The sequence below is a fragment of the Oryzias latipes genome, chromosome 6 (assembly GCF_053564925.1).
Source record: "Oryzias latipes strain Hd-rR chromosome 6, Olatipes_Hd-rR_3.1".
Taxonomy (NCBI): domain Eukaryota; kingdom Metazoa; phylum Chordata; class Actinopteri; order Beloniformes; family Adrianichthyidae; genus Oryzias; species Oryzias latipes.
Window position 1 is genome coordinate 9,981,962 of NC_136242.1, and position 21,911 is coordinate 10,003,872.

At 37.7% G+C, this 21,911-nt stretch overlaps 1 protein-coding gene across 1 annotated transcript; it reads left to right on the forward strand.

Annotated features, from left to right (window-relative positions):
* Nucleotides 1-1,881: 1,881 nt before the first annotated feature.
* Nucleotides 1,882-17,941, forward strand: ckmt1 (creatine kinase, mitochondrial 1). Its single transcript, XM_004069406.5, has 9 exons — nucleotides 1,882-2,229; nucleotides 5,484-5,682; nucleotides 6,244-6,339; nucleotides 11,090-11,311; nucleotides 11,840-11,925; nucleotides 15,190-15,313; nucleotides 15,596-15,730; nucleotides 15,988-16,113; nucleotides 17,121-17,941. The coding sequence occupies exons 1-9, from the start codon at nucleotides 2,078-2,080 to the stop codon at nucleotides 17,232-17,234; spliced, it is 1,254 nt and encodes a 417-aa protein (XP_004069454.3). The 5' UTR covers nucleotides 1,882-2,077; the 3' UTR covers nucleotides 17,235-17,941.
* Nucleotides 17,942-21,911: the final 3,970 nt, after the last annotated feature.

Genomic DNA, 21,911 nt, shown 5'->3' on the forward strand with positions numbered 1-21,911 from the left:
CAGTCAAATGCTTTCAGTTTGAAGTTCATATCCAAATCTCTTACACTGTAGTACTTGAGGTAATTTTTAAAAACCAGATCTACTTTGATAAGTTTGATTTAAATTTTTAAGGGTTTTTATGCTGCTTTATAGATGATGCAGTTTGAAAAAAAAATCAGTTTTCACCTTGACTTGTTTTAAATGCAACCTATATTCTTAGAAGGTGAAGCCTGCTGCAATGTAAGTTAAATTCATCTTAAACCGATGTACTTTGTCAAAAAGAAAACAATAAATTGTAAGACAGAACTCAAGTTTTCAAATATTCATCACAACTTCAACCTATTTGAAATGTTATTTTACAAAGAACCTTCTTGATTTAAAGGCTGCAAATTTTTTATGCAAACCTTTTAACTAAAGTTTTCTTCCAGAGTTTAACATCTGCACAGAGACACCAGAATGAAAGTTGTGCTGCCAGTTTTCTTAAAAAAATAGCCTGTTGTTGCTGCTAATACCAGGTAATCATGTTTTAATGCAACTTTGTTCTGTAAAACTCAACGACATTGAGGAGTTTTACCCTGCTGTTACAAATTGTATTTCCTTCATAAAAAAGAGTGAACTTTGATCCAACAGCCTCTTTCATCAGATCACATATTTTCCATAAACAGTGGGTTATGAAATAGTTGACTGTACTCTCAGATTACAATGAAAGCACAGATTTAGTTTTGTTGAGAACGTGACATGATTTTTTGACCCGTTGTGGCCGAGAACCTCCATTGTAGCAAAAAATAAATAAAACAAAATAAAGAACAGCAACTGCAAACACATAAAAAAGGAAATGCAAATGAAAAATAAACAAGAAAACTGTAGTTTAACAAAAATGTCGAGTGTTCTTTAAAAGTCTAATCAAACGTGAAGCGTCACAACAAGGAAGTTCCTGCACTTTCAAGCTGTAAATGACTTGTTTAACCTTGTTGGCTGTACAAGAATTTAATAATACTCGATTTTCCTTAATCCGCCTTTATTTAGAACAGAATAAAAAGTATGTCGTGGGAGAGAAATGTATTAAATGCACAGTTTGTTTAAAAGAAAATCTAATTGGTGCTGCAGCCCCATTCAAAAGCTTATCATGTTCTCACGAATGTTTGAGCGATCAGCACAAAAATGGATGGAAATCCAAGATGCACGACGCTGCTTTGCACGCACGTATTTTAGCCCTATCTGCAACCACAATCCTAACCCCTCCCTAATTACGTGCGAATAATCACTTCCTTTCATATACATGTATGTCTTGCTTCACACAAATGCCCTTCAGTATTCTCTTCACGCGCCTCTCCACCACTATCAAAGTAGCGGAAATCAGTTGAACAACTTCCGGCACAGCGCAGATTTACAATTGCGGTGTCTTTTTGGTTAAAAAAACTGTTTATAACTACAAAACCTTTATAATAGAAGACAGTTTATTCCAACGACTGACTGTTACGTGATAAATAACGAAAAAATCAGGTAGGCTTGGGTTGCACTGTGCCATGGAGTATAAAAGGCCGTTTTTATTTTATTTTACACAGAAATACACTATGCACCGAGGTTAATTATCTTCTTTCCTTTGAACATTTCAGCCGTACAAGTGAGCTCAACCTAGCAAAGAACTTTTCAGTAAACTTTGAAATGTCTGCCTCTTTTGTTTTTATTGCAAAATGATCGCCTTTAAATAGCTTGCAACAAAAATGTCAAATTTTTTTAATGTGTATTGAGTTTAGAAAAATAAAACAATTCAAAAGGGGTCCCATATCAAAACGTTATCGTGGCAGATACTTTTCATTTAGGGCTAACTCTTTAATTTAATCGCCAAAAGTAATATAAAGGTTTCGCTGCTTTTGGTGAATCTGCTTTTTATTTTGAAAGGTAGAGTTCCTGTGTCGTCGTCCATGTCTGTTACCTTGACGACCCCGTTAAGCCCTTCTCCTTGTAATTCCTTCAGAGGCACTCCATCACTGACGCTCCCATCTCACTCCTACCTGTGCCGTCTTTGCACGATTACGGAAGTCGGACCTTTCATTTTAAACACTTGCGAAGGAAAATAATTTTGAAAAAAGAAAAAATGGCCAGCAGCTTCACCAGAATCCTGTCCTCCAAGCGTAACGTTGGAATCCTCTCGGTGGTGGCGGGGGGCTCCATAACGGCCGCTTTTCTCTTCAAACGGGAGCATGTCAGCGCCGGCGGAGTACCGGTCCGCAGGATATACCCCGCAAGGTACTATTTTCCTACCCTTTTATTTACACTAATTCTAATTCTATCACTTAACTGGATTGATTTTTATTTAATTTTATCGATTTAATGCTGTCACTTCCTTTATTTGTCCAAAATCCTTTAATCTTGGTTTTGTGTTACATTTTAAGCTAATTGCAGTTGATGCTCATTGACCAAATATGCACATTATAAACAAAATATATACATCTTGAACATCTATTTGAAATAATTCTTCATGAATCTCAATGAAAATATAACAGTTTTGGGGGTTCGTGTTTGGCTCATAACTAGTAGACGGTCATCTTAATTGAAAGGCAAATGTTCTTCTCACGTGCAACCAGCACAAACTGATGGAAAGTCATGTTGCAGGTTGCTTCATTGCCTGGACGTATTTTAACCGTAACTATAACTCCGCCCTAAAATTATGAGCAAATAGTCAGTTCCTAAATTTTAAAAAATTACCAGTCAAGGGTTCATCACTGAATGAATGACTATTTTAACTCAGGCCTGAAGAGTGACACATATAATATTTTCAAGTTCAAATGACTGTAATAGAAAAAGGAACTTTACTGAAGATAATACTTCATTTTACTTATTGAAAAAGTCTAATTTCTTGAGATGAAGAAAAAGTCCCAAAAACATAAAGGTAAAGTTAGAAAAAATACACGCTTGAGAAGATTTCCACAAGCAGAACAGAAGTGATGGTGTTTTTTAGTGTGGAGACTGTGCAGTCATTGCAGTATTAAAGAGTGAAATCCTGAGGGCTGTGTGTGTACGGTTGCGTACGTGCCCCAATGCACACTTGCCTGCACTGTAAAGCCAGAATACTGTATTAAGATTAGTAGAACATTAGCTGCTGCTCAATTATCACGTCATAAAACAATCACACCACCAACACTGTTTACGGCTTACAATGAAAAGTCAAAGTACACATTTAATCTGGACTTCTTTTTGCCAAGTGTTATAACAAGGACTTTTGTTGCGTGTTTGGACTTACCTCTTTGTTTAACAGGGGTATAACTATCCAACCAGATTAGCTATTAAAAAAGCATTTTAAAATTAAACAAATCAATTATAATTGATCTTGGTAAATAGCATCTCCCTTGAGGCATGGTTAGTTTATTTTACTATAATGTAAAAACGACCAAGTGCATGACAGCGGACAACACACATGTAATGACAGCAAAAACTGATCACACTGTCATTCCAGTCCAATGTATGGAAACACATTGAATTTAGCAAAGTCATGTGACCACACAGTGTGCTAGAAAGTTCTAGTAATGTTCCCTTTTGATTATTTGAATGTGGAGAAAGAACAGCGGTCTGAACTTTAGGAAACTCAAATGTGAATGAATTTGTCACTGATTCTTGTTTACTAGTTTGTTTGGACATACGTTTAATTTACACTTGATTATCTTGCAAGAAACACAATAAATCTGGAAAACTTCTCCTGCACTCCTGCACTGTTCAGTACCAGGTATTTATCTCTGTAACACTGGTTGAAGTTTTGGCTAAAAAAGTCCTGGATCCATTTTAGGTCAGTGAATTGGATGAAATCGGATCATTAAAAATGAAATAAATATCAACTATGAATCGTATCAGCAACTTCAAATTAGGATATGAATCAAATCGTTGTGAAAAGAAATAGTTATACCCCTAGTAGAATATATACAAGAACACATTACTTATTGGATTTTATGGCGGAAAAACACAGGAAAACTTCCATTTTAATAATAATAACAATGATAATGCATTGGATTTATCTGCGCTTTTCCAGACGCTCAAAGCACTTCCATTGTGTCCATTATTCATTCACCTATTCATTCATACTTACTACTGTTGTAGCTGCAGCGGCCCTGGGGCAGACTGACAGAGGCGTGGCTGCCAGTTCGCGGCTACGGCCCCTCTGACCGTCACCGGTCATGTGCACGATCATTCATTCACATTCATGCACATTCATGCTTGTAGGCAGTAGTGTCGGGGGCCTTGCCCAAGGGCCCTCACTGAGTGATGTTAATTGCTTACTATTGATATGGTAATTACCCCATTACCTTTGTCAATTCCCCTCCAGGAATCGAACCCTGGATTCCATCCATTCCTGGATGGTAGCCGCTCACCTTACCAACCAAGGTGTCCCATATTGTTTTGAATATATTTATTATAAATTGGTATTGAGAATCAAATCTAATTATGTGCGTTGCAGCCATGAACATGTGTTTTCTCAAGACTTTCTATTGTGCTGCATTGTCACTGATTACTTTTTTTTGGCCAACCAATACCTAAAAATCTCACATGCTTTGTAAACCATTTGTTACCCAATCCAGCTGGCATTGCCATTATACTTTACCCCTTGGTATTATAATGTGGCGAAATTTCATTATCTGCTGTTTGACAGTCAAAGCTGATTAGGAGAAACTGATCTAACAATCTGCAGGCTTTAACATGGAACGGTCAACAGAAATCTGATCATTTGTCCATTTTCTAAACCTGCTTTATTCTCGTTTTGTTTGGGGACATGGGGTTCCTGGAGCCTACACAGCTACTGTTGGGTGAAGGTGGGTTTCAGTTTGGACAGTTTACCAGTCCATCACAGGGCAACACAGAGAAACACATCCACACAAAACATTCATATCCAAGGGACAACTTAAATTCATTGAATGACCTACGAAACACGTGTTTGAACTGTGGGAAGAAATTCAGTGCTCAGAGAAAACCCACTCATGCATGAGGAGAACGTGGAAACAGAAAGGACCATGCCAGGATTCCAACCAGGGTCTTTTTGTTTTGAGACGAGAGCTTCCTTTTCCTTGATCCAAATGATCAGTTATTAATTATCAATCACTTAAATGTTTCATCGTGCACATGGAATAAATTCCTGTTAAGAAATGTTTTTGTGCAAATAAGATTAGAGTAAGATATTTAAGCTTGAATCCAAATTAGACTTTATTCTCTTGTTTTAGGATCTCTGCAGGTACTTATTTGAATTCCCTTCCTGAGATATTAAAATAGTTCAGTACCCCATGTAGGACACGTGGCTTTTTTATGCAAAACAAACATCCACATATTGTCCAGAAGCAATTCTATTTTCCTAGCTTTGCATGGGAGACATTTATTAGATGGATTTAAGCTCTGAGATAGACAGAGTGATGTCATTTAGTCTGCACTATGGTGCCATAGTTGGAAGCTATGCTAAGCTACTAAAATAAAGCTAAGTAGTGAAAAATGCAGCACTGGCTTATCTTCCTTTTTCTTTGCAGTGCAGAGTATCCTGACCTGCGCAAACACAACAACTGCATGGCAAGTCACCTGACCCCTGCTATCTATGCCAAGCTTTGTGATAAAGCCACTCCCAACGGTTTCACATTGGACCAAGCCATCCAGACAGGTGTGGACAACCCCGGGCACCCATTCATCAAGACAGTTGGCATGGTTGCAGGAGACGAGGAGTCATATGAGGTGTGAGATCATATAACCTTTCAGTCCATGTAGTTCTATAGTTTGGAGGGAAAGAAATCCCTTTTCCAATTATGTATTTATTGCAAAAATAATTTCAGTGTCCCTTTTTTTTAAATCTAATGTTAAGCCTAAACAAGAAAAGCTATTTAAAAACAGTTTATAAATGTAGAAAACATTCTGCAAATACACAGAACTATGAGTCATACCCTTCCTGTAAAACTATTGATCAACATCCTTTTAGTAAATATTTGTCTATAGTCTTCATCTATTGAAAGATTTACATTTCACTAAAGTTTCAACGTATACTAGAAGTTAAACATGTAAATATTACACAATTTTGAAGTTTTCACTTACAGTCAGTACTCCCATTTTTTGTGCAGCCCAAAAATTGCATACCCAGTTCAAGTTAGGGCAAGTCTTTTGTACAAAGCCTGATTTATTTGTTTTGTCAGCACTGTTCAGCTATGTGGGGTTGAAGAATAGCAGTGCACAATGATAAATAACAGCACATTCACTTAAGTTAGTTTACCTGTTGATTGTTGAATGCTTTGTCTATTGTAGGTATTTGGAGATCTGTTGGACCCTGTCATCACAGAGAGGCACAATGGTTACGACCCCCGCACCATGAAACATCCCACTGACCTAGATGCTAGTAAGGTACGGCCAATCTCTGCCAGGAAGAGACTAATTTAGAATAGTTTAATGGAGTGCTTCCCAGCCCCTTGTCCTCTGAGAAAACAGTCCTGCATTTTTTAGTCCCACCCTGCTCAAACAAACCTGCCTTTGATGACTGCCATTATCAGGCTACTGCAGAGACTAATGATGGCCTTAATCAGGTACGCCTGACGCCACGGTTAAAACCTAAGGCTGTGTCTGAATTCCCTTCTACTCCCTAACAACTGAAAAACTATATAGTGCCGGACTATCTAATGCCCTGGATTTTCAAGGGCACTTTATTTATTTTGTTTTTTTACGGCAAATATGATGTCAACGATTTCACGAAGTTAAAATCTAATAAATACAAGCATTTTACATGGACTATTTATGAATGGTGGTTTATAAAATATAATATTATATATATATTTATATATTATAAAAATAGTTTAAACTCAATGCATTGTGGGATACATTTCTATGGAAGCGATTCTGTAGCATAATTACAAATAAAAGTCAAACCCAGAAATTCTTTTTCATTTTCAAAATGAAGCTGCATTTTTTGACTCAAAATTAAAATGAAAAAGTAATCTGCTAAAATGCTTTTTAATTTTCTTCTTCAACACTGCTTATTCTGTCACTTAATTAAAATGATAATTAAAATGGTATTTGACATTTTATTTTCAAAAAGTTCTCTGTTAAATGTGTAGCAAAATTAATTTAGTAACTTCTAATTTGACAATTAAAATGGATTAACAGAAATGCTTTTTAATTTTCAAAATGAAGCTGCATCAAATAACTCATAATTAAAATAAAAAAGCAATCCTTCCAAATGCATTTTCCTTTTCTACTTCAACACTGCTTATTCTGTCACTTACGGTAATTAAAATGATAATTTAATTCAATTTTATTTGTATAGCCCCAATTCCCAACAACAGTCGTCTCGATGGACTTCGTATCAGTAATTGAAAAAGTGAAACATAAAATTAAAAGGATCATCAGGGCTCCAGACTAACTTTTTTCACTAGGAGCACAGTGGCCCCTAACTGAAAATTTTAGGGGCACAACCAGAAAATTTAGGGGCGCATACCATAAATCAACATGCAAACCAAATCTACTCATTTCCACTGTATTACTAATAAATACTTTAATAATAGATGCAGAAATTACAATGTGCTGTTTCAAATTCAGTGTCACATTTTATTCTGCACTTTTGAAGATGCAACAAGAAGGTAAACTGACAAAAGCATCGCTGTCATGACAGTACAAATAAGTAAAGAAAACGGATGGAAATTTATCTTTGTGACACCAAATAGGTGCAGCCAAGATGCACAATAAGCGTGTTTGAGATCACCCAGGTGAACTCAACGCTGCGCAGATCACCTGGTGTGAGACATATATTTTTGTTTTTGCTCCAACATCAACTGTCAATCATCACAAAAATATCGCAAGAAAGGGGTGGGAGAAAGGGGCACACCTACCCGGACACAGCTGAAAACTGAACTGACTGAAAGCTGCCCTACAGACTACAAAACAATGCATTATGGGACATGTGTCCTGATGGTTTTTGTAGTTAAGTGATTAATTAAAATAATTTCAAATACCAATTCATTAAAAAAAGGCTACATACATCACAAAACATTAAAATAATCATAAAATATATAATAACACAGATCATACTAAGGGGGAGAAGAATATTAAAACTAAATTGAATGTTAAGGACAACTCCAACTTCCTGTCGTCCTTCAGTCTTGTTGCAGATTCCCCTTCATATCACAGCCCCCCCCCCCCCCCCCCCCCCCCCCGGCCTGGTCTCCCCAACGATCCAGGTGAGGTGCTGGTTCATCTCAAACACGTCTATCGTTGCATTTTCCCCACGTATTTTCAGTGTGTCTAAAACTAATGTTGTTGTTGCTCGCACGTGTTTAAAGTTCAAGCCTCGTTAGCTGTCACGCATGTAGGTGTGGGACATTTATTCTCCTCAGCTGACCATCTCCCGCGGGAGCGGTGTGCTGCCGTAACGGCCGTGCATAAACCGTGATGCGCCGCCGTAAGTGTAACCAAAACCTAAACCTTCCTCCGGGTTTGTGGGGCCCAGAGAAAAGTTCAGCGCGGACTGCATGTATGTAGAATATTTCGAGCGAATAGATACGTTCTAAAAAAGGAAAGTAAGGAACTCCTTAATGTGGTCCGGGGAGGGAGGGGGCTGTCAGGTTTCCTGTTTTCAAGCCCTGTCATTTACTCCACTGTGATTGGTTGGTCATCTCCGTGCACGACAATGAAAAAGTGTCATTCATTAAAACTGGCGGGCTGCAGTAACATTAAACTTTCATATTAAGGCGGGGGCCGCAAAATATCATCTCGGACATAGCCCGCGAGCCGCGAGTTTGAGAGCCCTGCTGTAGTTCTGGCACTGGTACACTAGCCGCAGGTCGGAAGAACGAATCAATAGTTCGCTTACTCATAGCTCAGACGCACATATCAGGTTGTGATGATATTTGTCTCCGTTTCCTTCCCACAGATGTTTACGCGCGCTCGATTATCTCTAGCCCCTCCCCCTCCACGCATTTAGCCACTTACAGTGGCTTTCCCTATTCTTGTCACACGCAGTGGCCGCCTCACAGACGGCATCACGCAAGTGTGTGCTCGCATTTCATGAGTATGTGCGCGAGTGTGTGTGTCTGCCTGCGTGCGTGTGCGCTCGCGTCTCATTGATTATTTCATTGATCATTGACGTGCCCCTTCCACGTTTAATGTATAAAAAAATATGGAGGGTGGGGGAGAAAATTTACTGGTCGCGCATGTGCGACTGGATGTAAAATTCAGTCGCACACTCTCACATTTTGGTTGCAAAATGCGACCAAATGGTCGCAGTCTGGAGCCCTGATCATGAATACATAGAATTCAATCGGGAAAATACTCAATTGAACTAACAAACTGACTAAACTAAACTGGCATCCCTGCCCTTAGACCCTCCTTCTCGGTAAGGAAAAACTCCTAAAAAAAACGGATTCCGGAAAAAACGAATATAATATAATCATAATATATATTCTACTTAAAAAACGCTTATTGTGTGTCATAATTAAAACGAAAATGCAAAGAGGGGATTGCATTTGCGTTTTCACATCCACCCTGCGAACATTGTCGCATAATTCATTTCGACTTAGCATTTCCAGAGGGGAGGCGGGGCGATGACGTCAGTGTCATCTCCGTGTGTCCGGCTGCTAAGAGACTCATGCTAGGAGCAGTGCGGCCAGGCTTGTAGCTTTGTGTTAGCGGCAGAGGAGAGGGCTTTGTGATGGTGGTGCACTCCTGATGATTTTACACAGCTTCTCAGGACTACGTAGCAGCATTTCCTCCTTTTCCACCTTCTGCGGTCCTCCTTTGGCAAATGCACTATATATTGCACTATGTAGTGAGTAGTGACAACTACTCTAGCCTTCATTAATCTTTTTGACAATGATCTAGTTTATAAATTGCGTGGTAGTTTTTATCTGTGATTTTAGTTTTCTACTTCCTGTCAATATGCTGTTTACAAACTGGTTACTTTGGCAGTTTTATTCCTTTGTTTCCACTTCACACTGTTGGAGGGTTGGTTTGGAGGCGGGATTTATTTTTCCTTTAATAAGCAGAATGCCGTGACTATAATAACACCAGTGTTGCAATAACTCTTTCTCACACCCACATGACGCACTCCCTTGATTAAGCAAGATTTACCACATTGGTACAAAATTAAACTACGTCTTCAAGTAGCGACAAATGTGAAATACATGTTTTTTGTTAAAAAAAGAAAAAGATTCTATTTACATACACATTCTATCAACCTCACTTTTAATTTAAATCCATCTCTTTTCTGAACGCACTCATACATTTCTGATTTAAAGTACACATTTTATTAAAGCTGGGCTTTTGTCTAAGCATAACTCTAAAAGCTACACATGTGCAAAGGAAGACTTCACATTTAGCAGGTGATTCTTAATATCATGTTTTAACCCTTGTGCTATCCTATGGGGTCCAGATGACCCGATCTTTACATTGACCTGTTCTCCCTACTATGACAAAGGTGGATAAAGGTGGAAAGATTTCATATAATCCATGGACACCAGTGAAGATCACAAATCATTGAAGAAAAAAGGTTCAACACACTGTCTAGTGGGTCTAGATGACCCAACTCCCAATGTTAAAATGCCTAGGATAGCACAAGTGGTTTTGAATTATTAAAAGCAAACTGGTCTGTAGATATTTTTTAGATATACCACTTTACATGAACCCAAAATATTTGTTTTTTATGACAAGGTTTTTTATGTCTATTGTTTGATGACAGATTTTATTTTTTAGGTAAAGGTATAAAAGTGTTTCAGTCAAATACACTAATAGAAGGCTGAATAGCAAAATTACAAGTTAAACTACTAGCTTTAGACCAACACATTAAATGTTGAACATTTTCATGTGTAGAACCAGATAAACTGCTTGTAAAAAGCAAATAAAACTGCCAGTGAAACAAGTTTTTCACAGTAAAACATGGCGTGAACTTGGAAAAAGAGCATTTTGAATGTTAGTTTTATGGAGAGAAACTCAATATTTGTGTTAAGAAGCTATTAATCAAGCCTTAAAGTTTTAAAAAGTTTTCAATTATAAATAAAAATTCCATTCAATTGTGGTGAACGTTTCCTTATTTAGGAAATCCACTGAAGTCAAAAATAACATCTTCAGTCTGCTTGCATTGAACATTTGCCTTGTTTCTTTGTTCCAGATCCATTCGGGGCAGTTTGATGAACGCTATGTGTTGTCATCCAGAGTGAGGACAGGCCGCAGCATCCGGGGGCTCAGTCTGCCCCCCGCCTGCACTCGGGCAGAGCGTAGAGAAGTGGAAAGGGTGGTGATAGATGCCCTATCTGGTCTCAAGGGAGATTTGACTGGGAGATACTACAGTCTGACCCAAATGACAGAGAAGGAACAGCAGCAGCTCATTGATGTAAGTTGTGCACACAAAATGCAGTTTTACGACATTCATGGAGTTAAAATGTACCAAATATTATTCACATGTAAGGTAAAGTCCTTTTCACTGAGCTTATTTTACTTCTATGCTTATTTCAAAGTAAAAAACCGAAAAAAGTTGGTTTAAAAAAAGAAAGTATACAGTATATTTAAAAAAAGAGTTTTTGCACATGATTTACAAGATTTAGTCCTTTCCTGTATTTAACCACAAAATCCCAAAAAGGGCAGTGGAGACAATGTAAACAGTTTTATCTCATGGGATAGGAAGTGGGTGTACTGTGGGCATTTTTTTTTCACAATGAGAAAGATTGACTAGATAAAAGTAGTCATAACCCCATGGTCCTTTCTCCTTCCGCTGTACATCATAATCCTTAGAAAAATGATGTGAAAAACTGGGATAATATTAGGTAAAGAGTGTAAGCTACTAATCTACAGGCTAATTTATTGACTTTGAATAAACAGAAATGTAACTGGCGGTTTCCTAAAAGTTGTGTTTTTGTTTTAGGACCATTTCTTGTTTGACAAGCCAGTGTCCCCCCTCCTGACATGTGCAGGCATGGCTCGTGATTGGCCAGATGCTCGTGGTATTTGGTGAGTGGGTATTAGAAACAACTCAACAGAAGTTATCAATACTTACAGAGATTTTCTGCTGAGGAATTCCCGGCTCCTTCTCAGGGTTTTAAGCCTGCATTATTAGTGGTTATTGAACTTTTTCCTGAATGCGTTTCATTTATTAGAAGGCTGCTTAAAACAGTCAGGGTAGACAGAACTGTACACTTGGCAGAAGGCTTAAACTTGCCCTTGCTTGAACTTTTCCACTTCCACTGTTTCACCCATGAAGGTCGTTCTTGTGTTGTTTTAGAAATATCAAGTTCTTTATGCCTTTCATGCATGCATGTTTTCTTTTTATCAACCGAGCAATTGAAACATGTCAAGGTAAACTACATCTTTATCTTTTCATTTGTCTGATAAAAAGAATAGACTTATGTATGCTTCTTTTGTTTTGACTAGGTCAGATCTTTCCATTGAAGCAATAGTATTAAGGCGGTCTTTGTTTTGCCGTTTAAGGCCAAGTTATTTGGGTTCATGTGTTATTTTGGTTACAGTTTTACCCTCCATCTTAATTTAGTCAGAGAAGCAACTCTTACAGCTGTGAATTTTCCTAACATACCTAATGGTCAAGCTCAATGTAACAAAACTGATGTTTTTTGCATCATGTACAGTAAATTAAAGGGCAATGGGTTTAATGCGGATTAGTACCAGACAGCTAAATGAGCACAGTGGCCTCCAACCCTGCAGCATTTAACTTTCATTCTCTTGTTCAACAGAATGATTACAAACACATTTATTTCTGAAATGTCAGGGCTTTATTTCTTGTGATTTAGATGAAAATTGTCTATGAATTTTAAAATCTAAAATATCGTGTCTTAGAAAATCAGAATATCAAATCAGGCCTATTAAAAAGAAGGTTTACACACAAATATCAGGATTTGGAAATGTATGTTCCTGTCTTTGTGCTCAGTACTTAACTGGTAAACAAAGTCTGTGTTCTCATACAGTTTGTCTGCAATAATAGCATAGAATTTTCTGATAGATGTTTGCTTTGCCTGTAAACCTCAGAAAACAGCACATGGCATGGCACCCCAAATCATAACTGGACATAACTTTCCATTTGACTTCAAGAAATGGGAATTCTTTGCTTCTCCACTCTTCCTCCAAACTCTGAGACTTTGATTTACTAAGCGAAATTTTCCTTTACTTTATGAGACGGTGATTATCTGTATTGCTGGAGCTCCTTATCATACCTCACTTCTTCCTTCCACTCAGTCTTTTGTGTAGTTTTTGTGTACGACCAGCTTGTTTAGCAAAGGCCGTTTGTAGCCTGCTCTCCTTGTATAAGGACGTTGACCATCTTCTGGACGTCTGTCAAGTCAGCAGTCTGCGTATGATTATGGAGCCTATTGACCCACATTAAGAGATCATGTAGAGGTCCATGAAGCCTCTCAGGTATTTTCAGTAACCTTAGGGTGGTTTAGAGTTTCCAATGTTACATTTTTTCGCAATATTGTAGATAAGATATGCCTTTATTGTCACTGACCACTTGGACAATGAAATTGAAGATTTTATACTAGGTTTTCATTACATATTAGCCATGATAATCATCATCAGCTATAGATACAAGACTATCACTTTTTGAAATGATTGACAGAAAACCTTTTGCAATATTCTGAACCTTATACATTTATTAGATATACAAACATTTTAATAAATGATATTAATGTTTTTCAACAACAGATCCTCCACTAAGATCCCCACTATCCAGTTTGATCAAAGCATTGTTAGTTTTCGACATGATTTTATTAACATTCTTAACCCTTGTGCTATCTTAGATGACCCCATCCTTACTTTGACCTGTTCTCCCTACCATGACAAAGGTGGATAAAGGTGGAAAGATTTCATGTAATCCATGGACACCAGTGAAGATCACAAATCATTGAAGAAAAAAGGTTCAGAGCACTGTCTAGTGGGGTCTAGATGACCCAACTCCCAACGTTAAAGTGCCTAGGTTAGCACAAGGGTTATTACTCTGTTTGATTTAGCACATCAATGTAGGACTTTATAGACAGAAAAACAATCTTTGTTTAAAACAGTTATGAATGCTAGGTCAGCAGTTCTTGTCTCTGGTGCTGAGCTGTGGCTGGAGTGCATCAGTAAACCAGATAATGCTGCTTCAGCACACGTGCCTGCAAATAACCTAATTCAAAGTTTCAGCCAACTGAAATCCATCACCTTCTTTGTAACTTTGTATTAGCATAGCTCTTCTAAATAATTCACCTTTACTTTATCCTCTGTCTCCTCTTTCAGGTGAACTTGTTTTCTCTGTTGCTCAGCAGTCACTGACAGACTTTCCCATCAGCTAAATGGAAATATATGTTTGTTTAATCATGTGTCACTTCTTGTATAAGTGGATGACAAAATGAACCCCGACCCAGTTGCAGCTCTGTTCTTTGTGCCTTCTCTTATCACTTTTGACAGACATGTGTTCTTATGATCTTAAATTACTGAGATTATTAAAAAAATTTGGGTTCAGGTTTTTTAAATGTTGGGATATCAAGCTCATGTCATGAGATGTGTATTAATGTTATACTGGGATTTGACACAAATTCATAAATTGGTCAGAATGACGAGGGGATTTCGTTTTAAGGCAGTAATGAGAAGTTGACATTTATTATTCAAAGTATTTGTAAAATTAAAAAAAAACATAAAATATTATGACACCATTTCAATTGTTTAATAACCTTACCACCTACTGTATGTGAGTAAAAAATGATCAACTTTAATCCATATAATATAATGCATATTATATGCATTTTGTCTGCTGCTGACTTCCAATCATTTGAATAAAGAAATACTCACATTTTTTTTATATTTGGCCTCTATTATTAGACAAATTCTACAAGAACTAAAAACACCCAAAACACTATTTTTGTTGGAGTCGGTCATAACTTTTGGGTGGCCCAAATCTATTGTATAACAAAATAACAATGGTAAGCAATGATTTTAACTGTGTTAATTTTTGACTCAGTGAAGAATATAGTTACTCTTGGAGCCAAGAGTGAAGCAGGTTTTATTCTCAAATTGTTTCAGTAATAGTACTTCAGAGACCTCCAGAAGAAACAAACTTTGTAACGTATCCCAAAATAGAAGAAACCGATTGATCAGTTTTGCTTTTTGCTGATTTTATATTACAGCTGTGCTGCAGTGACCACCCTGACCTCACAAACAATCATCAGCTTTTGAATGGAACAGAGGCCCTAGCCCCTCACAACACAAAAATGCTTCCTGTCTGTTCAGGCACAACAACGAGAAGACGTTCTTGATTTGGGTCAATGAGGAAGATCACACCAGGGTCATCTCCATGGAGAAAGGAGGCAACATGAAGAGAGTCTTTGAGCGGTTCTGCAGAGGTCTCAAGGAGGTAAGACTGCTGCCTGCACAGAAATAAAAGTTTTCTTAATTATAATTATACTTCTGTAAAGTAAAAATTGCAAAAACTAGTCTTCATCCTACTTAAAGTTTATAGACAGAAGTACAACTCATGCAGGTGAAACACGTGCCTGTTTTTAGAGTAAGGTACGAACCTAACTTATAATGTGGAAAGGCCTTCATGTGTTCAAATCCTTAAATCACTTTCCAGTCTGAGTTCAAGAAAACATTTACCAGTTTGTTTAATAAAAAAGAGACTATGTCTGTTTGTCAGGTGGAGCGTCTGATCCAGGAGAGAGGATGGGAGTTCATGTGGAATGAGAGGCTGGGTTACATCCTCACCTGCCCTTCCAACCTGGGCACAGGCCTCAGGGCTGGGGTCCATGTCAAACTCCCCTTGTTGAGCAAAGTAACTATTTCAATCAAACTCTGCTTTTATATCATTTTCTTCACAAAAACGTTATTTTACTGCTCTTTGTCGAACTAGAAAATGTACAACAAACTGACTACAGTGTAGTATATCCTTCTGTTATTTACAGAAGATATTTGCACATCAAGTTAACCTGCAGTTTGTAATCAGAGATTAGATAAGAACCTGTGTTTAGTTTAAGTTCACACCTGCTTGAACTAAGTTATTTTAAATGTCTTCCTTCTGTTGCTTCACAGGATCCTCGCTTTAGTAAAATCCTGGACAACTTGCGTCTTCAGAAGCGAGGCACTGGTGGAGTGGACACCGCCGCTGTGGGTGGCGTGTTTGACATTTCCAACCTGGACCGCCTCGGACATTCTGAGGTAGGCAGCCCTGTTCAGAACATACAGAAACTCAAGCTGTATTGAATGAGAAGCTGCAGTTTTTAACTTGGTTTAGGCTTAACAACAAATGCAGTGTAAACATCTGCAAGGACTAGATATAAGTCACCCAATTTTTCATCCACTTTTAGGTCATGTTGTAAGCATAAATGACACATTTAATGCCTCTTTACTAATTGCCTTAGTTATTGCCCCTTTTTCTGGCTTCCACGGTCACAAAGTGCAAGCTCAAATTGTGACAATAACAGCTGCTAAGAGGACTTGAAACCAGCTGGATATGATGCAATGCTGCCATGTAAAAAAAAAAAATTGTCTAAATAAATTCAACAAATTAGCATTTTGACACTTTAATAAGTGACGTTTTTATTCCAAAGGATTACTGTCTGTCTGAACCGATTAAAAACAAAGTGAAATGATACTTCCAAAGCTATCTATATAGTACAAGTGTGTTGCTGTTTTACATCACATACATTTTCATTCAGTTGCTTTGTGTCTGCAGACTCTGTCACAACGATGTGCTCTCAAAAACCCAACTGCAGCAAAGCCGATTACCTTTTTACATTAGAGTAAACATAAAAAAAAAAAAAACTTAAGACAAATCCATCTTAGAAAGTCAGGTTTATCCAAAGAAAAAAAAAACAACAGCTTTCCTCTTTTCATGAAGAAAATGGTCATCGTACCGGGGAAAGCTAACTGTACCACGGTTACTACCATGCACAAAAAGGCCCTTAAAGGAAGCTAAGCTAAAATGTCCGACAGCATCTATTTACTTTTGGCAACGTTCTGTATAAAGGACTGTACACTGATTGTGAATTACAATTGTTTACAATATGTTGTAAACAAGGAAATATTATAAAATCCTGTATTCATATTTTCTGTGCATATACACTGAGGGTTACGTGTGAGTTGTATTCATGTTAGGGCTGCTAAACTCTCATAGATGGTTTCCCATGTGAAGATCCAAACCCCAAATTGTGCTGCCCTTTCAGGTCCAGCTGGTGCAGACAGTGATTGATGGAGTCAACTACCTTGTTGAGTGTGAGAAGAAGCTGGAGAAAGGCCAGGACATCAAGGTGCCCCCACCCATTAAGCAGTTCAAGTAGACACTAATCCCCCCATCTTTGCACACAGACCTCTGAACACACGTGCACAGATACCCCACTGTCTGTCATAGATACCTAAATATCTATGCGTTCCTCTCATTTACTACTATACCTAATCACACCTTCCTGTTCAATAATATAATCTATAATTTAATCTAAATGTTATTTGTAGTGGTTGTTCAATTGAATTCAGTTGGAGCTGCAGAATGTTAGAGCTCAGATCCTAATCTGACTCCTGAGAGACAACAGTGGTTTGTTGGCAGAAATGTTGTGGTGGTCATGATTGACTCCTCTGCTTGGCCAAACAATATCTACTGCTTTGCTCCAGACAAGTCCTTTTCCCACTAAACCCCAGCTTTACCCTGCCTCATCCACGTCCCGCTGCATGTCTGCACGCAGCCTGTCTCCTACCTTCCCTCATGGTTAATATCTGGTGTTTATATAATCTTTCCATTTTTCGTTTTTTTCTCCATAGTGCACTATACGTAGAGAATTTATTTTCTCCATTTTGAATGGGTTTGAATGTAGAATTACCTTCCAAAATAGGATTTTGTGAATGGTAAAGTACAGGTGATGAAATAAAATGTTCTAACTCATAAACAAAGTTCGAGTCTGAACCAGAAGCTTATGAAGCAATATTGTAGGAGCTATTACTGAATGTCAATCTGTCATGTCTTTTATTATTAAAGATATCATCTATTTAACAATGCCTCCTCAGTCTGCTCTTTGTTGGTCGGTGGAGTGTCGCGTTTTTATATGAGCCGGATTCAATTATTTCTCTGGCATTCAAAAGGATTTCACAATAATAAGTACAAGCTTTGGGTAACCATGGAGACTAAGCTTTCAGGTCATGATTTTAAACAGCTCCCCTGGTGCCATGTGACAATGAGGCAAAACAAAACTCTGTTTAGAAAGTTGTTGCATTCCGGTTCTGCCTTGAGTTTTCCATTGACCACATCTTTGACACTTCAAGACATAAATGAAAACCAACAAGCCAATTAAATGAGTAAATACAGTAAAAAATGAATAATAGTGCCTCTTTTTGATCAAAATTAGAACGTAGTTTTATATTTGGCAGGACTTCACAGCGGTCATTTATTAAAAGGCTTTTCTTTATCATAAATGTTCGAGGCCCTGTAAATCTAGATTGGCATTAAACAAAGAAAGTGTGATGTGTTACGTAACAGTTCCTTGTTCGCATGCATTTACTGTTGGGAACTGCTACAAATATTAGACCTAGACAAAGTACCTTCTGGCTCCAAGAAGTCAAAATTCCTTAGACTTCTATGGAGAAATAAACAGCTGTTACTCATTCATTCTATTTGTCTGAATAACCATTTTTGCTCTGATACCTTATTTAACAGGTAATCCTAATTTCTTTTCAGATTTTTTTTTCTTTGTCACAAATTATTCAAGTTATAAACTGACCAATCAGATGTCAATAAAATCCCGCTGACCCCACCTCAAAGTTCACTCCCCTTGATTCAGTGGGGCGGGAGGCAACTTTGAGCATGCTCACTCCTGATTGGCGACAATAGTTGCCATAGTAATGTTGACTCAGACAAATCACTGTCATCTAGCTCCAACAGGGCAACATATTGTGAAAACATAGCAACAGAATTGGCTTCACTTTGCTGGAGCTGGAAGTAAGCCAGTAAAACTCTATGAGTAACATCACACTCCCTCAGTCCAGTCCCTATACAATCAATGATCTAGAGTTAAAGTTTTTTATGTGTACATTTTCGGCCAATGAGAGAATCCATTAGAAACTTGGCAACATGTACTAACAGTCATAGATAAACAACCAACAAACAAACAAACACTGTGGCATTTTCAACCTGAATTCACCAAAAGCAACAAAAGAATAAAACTTTGGTTCTAAATTTAAAAGCTTGAAGTGGATTCTGAAGATCTGGGATCTCAATGGGTGGGAAAGAGAGGTTCTTTTGGTGTAATGTGGTTCATAAGATTCTGGTTCATGAACCACCCAGGTGATGTTCAATGCTTATGAGTCCAGAACGCTGCTGAGTTCACCAGATCAAGAAGCACACTAAAAGGTGAGTTTTGATTGTACTGAACTGAAAACTTGTTTTTTACATTCATGTAACTTGTTTTGATAGGTGAACAACCGTTTATCAAGCCTCAACCCAATCGCCGGCACCCACACTCCCTAATGCTTGTGGAGCAATAATGTAAATGCAGGTTATAGATTCTACTTTTATTTGAAAAGCAATGTCGTCTGTCTAGAGATTACATTGAAGAGAGAGCTCATTTTATGGACACAAATCCAAGAAACTATGTTTGGAAAAAGTTATCACTTAAAGGGACGATCCTGCAGCCTCTCAGTTTCCATACGGTTTATCTCAGAAATAGTGAAGCATTCAGCAGACTGGGATGATTGTGTTGATGCTGACAATATTATTTCCTAACCAACACCATCTTTCCTTCAGAAGACCAAATGCCCTACAGTCATGTATGTCCTGCTGAAATGACTGTTGGACACAGTCTGACCCCTGTGGTTTGGTGAATTTCAGGGTATGTTTTTATAAACCAAAAAAAAAAGTGGATAATCTGTATTCTGCAGCAGCACCACAGGCACATTTATGCCAGCAAAACACCAACTTCATCTGTTAAACTGCTGATGGAAGGTTTGTTTGGAGGTGGAGCCTCAAAAAACGGCACCAAAGATGGTAGAAAACCGTTTGTTTCTTAAAAAAAAACAAAAACAAAAGATGCTGCATTTATGAAAAATTAAATTTGACTATTTTTGGTTGTGTTATGTGACCATGTTACCAATGTAGCTACAGTTTAGCCACCTCTGTTAGACTCAAACCCCCAACTGCTAAATCTAATCAGAAATTGGAAAATATAATTAAAAAGAACCTCAATCAAACATTCAATTGCTAAAAGTTCCCTCCACACTTAATTTTCCACAGACAGCCTTTACTGGGATTCCGCCAAAGTTTTCAAGTATCAATCTTTACAAACTTCCAAACCTCATGTGTCCTTCGGATTAGCAAAACTCTCCTCAGATGGTTCTTCGTGGCTATGTAGCTACATCCCAGCGATGTGTTGTTAAGTGCACAGTGTTAAAACCAGGGAAACACAGCGATTGGACACTAAACTAAGTTAAGGTTGGCAGAGGGGGTTAATGATATGGGTTTGTTTTTCTTTAAGAGATAGACCTTGTCCCGTAGTTCCAGTTAAAGTAACTAGATGCTTCTGAAGAGCGAGGGTTTTTGAAGAAGTTTATGCTCCCAACATTATGGGAACAGACTTTCAATGGATCCTTACTGTTCCATCATGACTGCACATCAGTGCTCAAAGCATACTTCATAACGATAACGATCAGTGTGGAAGAACTTGACTGATCTGCACAGTCCTGATCTCAGTTTGATGGCATGTCTTTGGGAGAAAATGGAGTGAAAACTGTAAAAAATAGGATGTTATGTGAATTTATATGAATCCAAAGGCAATTAGGGAAATTCTTTCACTATAGACTAGTGAACATGTATTAGTGAGGCTTAGGTTACGTAAAGGTGATGAAGGATTTATGGTCAATTCTTTATCATCTCAAGTAATTATCATTTTTTTAAAGATTTCTTTACTAATTCAGTAAACTTATGTATGTTATTTTCACTATTAAAAAAATGGAACCTGATTGATTCATAAAGGTCTTTATTTTCTGTTGCAATTACATTCTGTTGTTATCACTCGAAATAACTCACCAACAAATATATTAGGCTCTAAAAGCACTAAAACAAGACAATTTTGACTGATTAAAACTACAATGCTATGTTAGGACTAGAATAAAGACTCTTTTCATAACTTCTATTACAAACTTTGATGTTTAATTTGTTTGTTAAAAAAAGCCCAGGTAAGGTAGGACATATGTTTGACTACAAGAGGCATGAAGTTAGTAATTTCTTTGCAGTGCAGAACATCGGAAAAACAGGGCTTTGTCTTCATGTGACTGAATGAATAATTTCTGTTGTGGTAAAACAGACAACAGCTTTTCCAGTGTCTCAGTCTGCCAGCTGAAGGCACAACAAGGCTTCCAGTGTTGAGACGTGGAGTGTAGGTGCTGGAAGGCGGAGGAAATCTGTCTCTCTGGTTGGATGGAAAAAAGCAGCTGTCCTACATACAGGAAGATTTTCTCTCCTCCTTCACTTCTAATGGCATGTCACTGGCATAATCTGTGAACGTTTCTTCTCCCTGCTCCAAATATGGCAGAGGAGCTAGAATGGTTGTCATGGTAACTCCTCTATAGAGGAGAGAAGGCTCTGACGGGGAGGGAGTAGGGTTTGATGCTGCAAACAGCACATCTCTGTAGCATCGATTAGTAATAGACACTGTGCAGCCTCACATAATGCAGATTTATGACCTTTTACATGATTCCACTCTGTTGTTTCCCCCCACAGTAAACAACCAATGAGAAAAGAGAAAAGCAGTCTGGGGAGAAACACGCTGCTCAACTCTCTGATCATCCGTGGAGCTGCAGCTGTGAACAAAAAAGGTCTAAACAATTTAGGTCAAGAATTGAAACAGATAAAAAAAAGCATTGCCCAAATTTAAAACACAAAGAATTACACTTTAAAAAAAAAAAAATATATATATATATATATATATATATATATATATATATATATATACATATATATATATATATATTATTAT

Bases quoted from the DNA above. Each gene is read 5' to 3' on its own strand.
- ckmt1 (XM_004069406.5), top strand. From the start codon at position 2,078: ATGGCCAGCAGCTTCACCAGAATCCTGTCCTCCAAGCGTAACGTTGGA. The intron at 15,731-15,987 runs GTAACTATTTCA...GTTGCTTCACAG, and splicing joins AACTCCCCTTGTTGAGCAAA to GATCCTCGCTTTAGTAAAAT. The intron at 16,114-17,120 runs GTAGGCAGCCCT...CTGCCCTTTCAG, and splicing joins ACCGCCTCGGACATTCTGAG to GTCCAGCTGGTGCAGACAGT.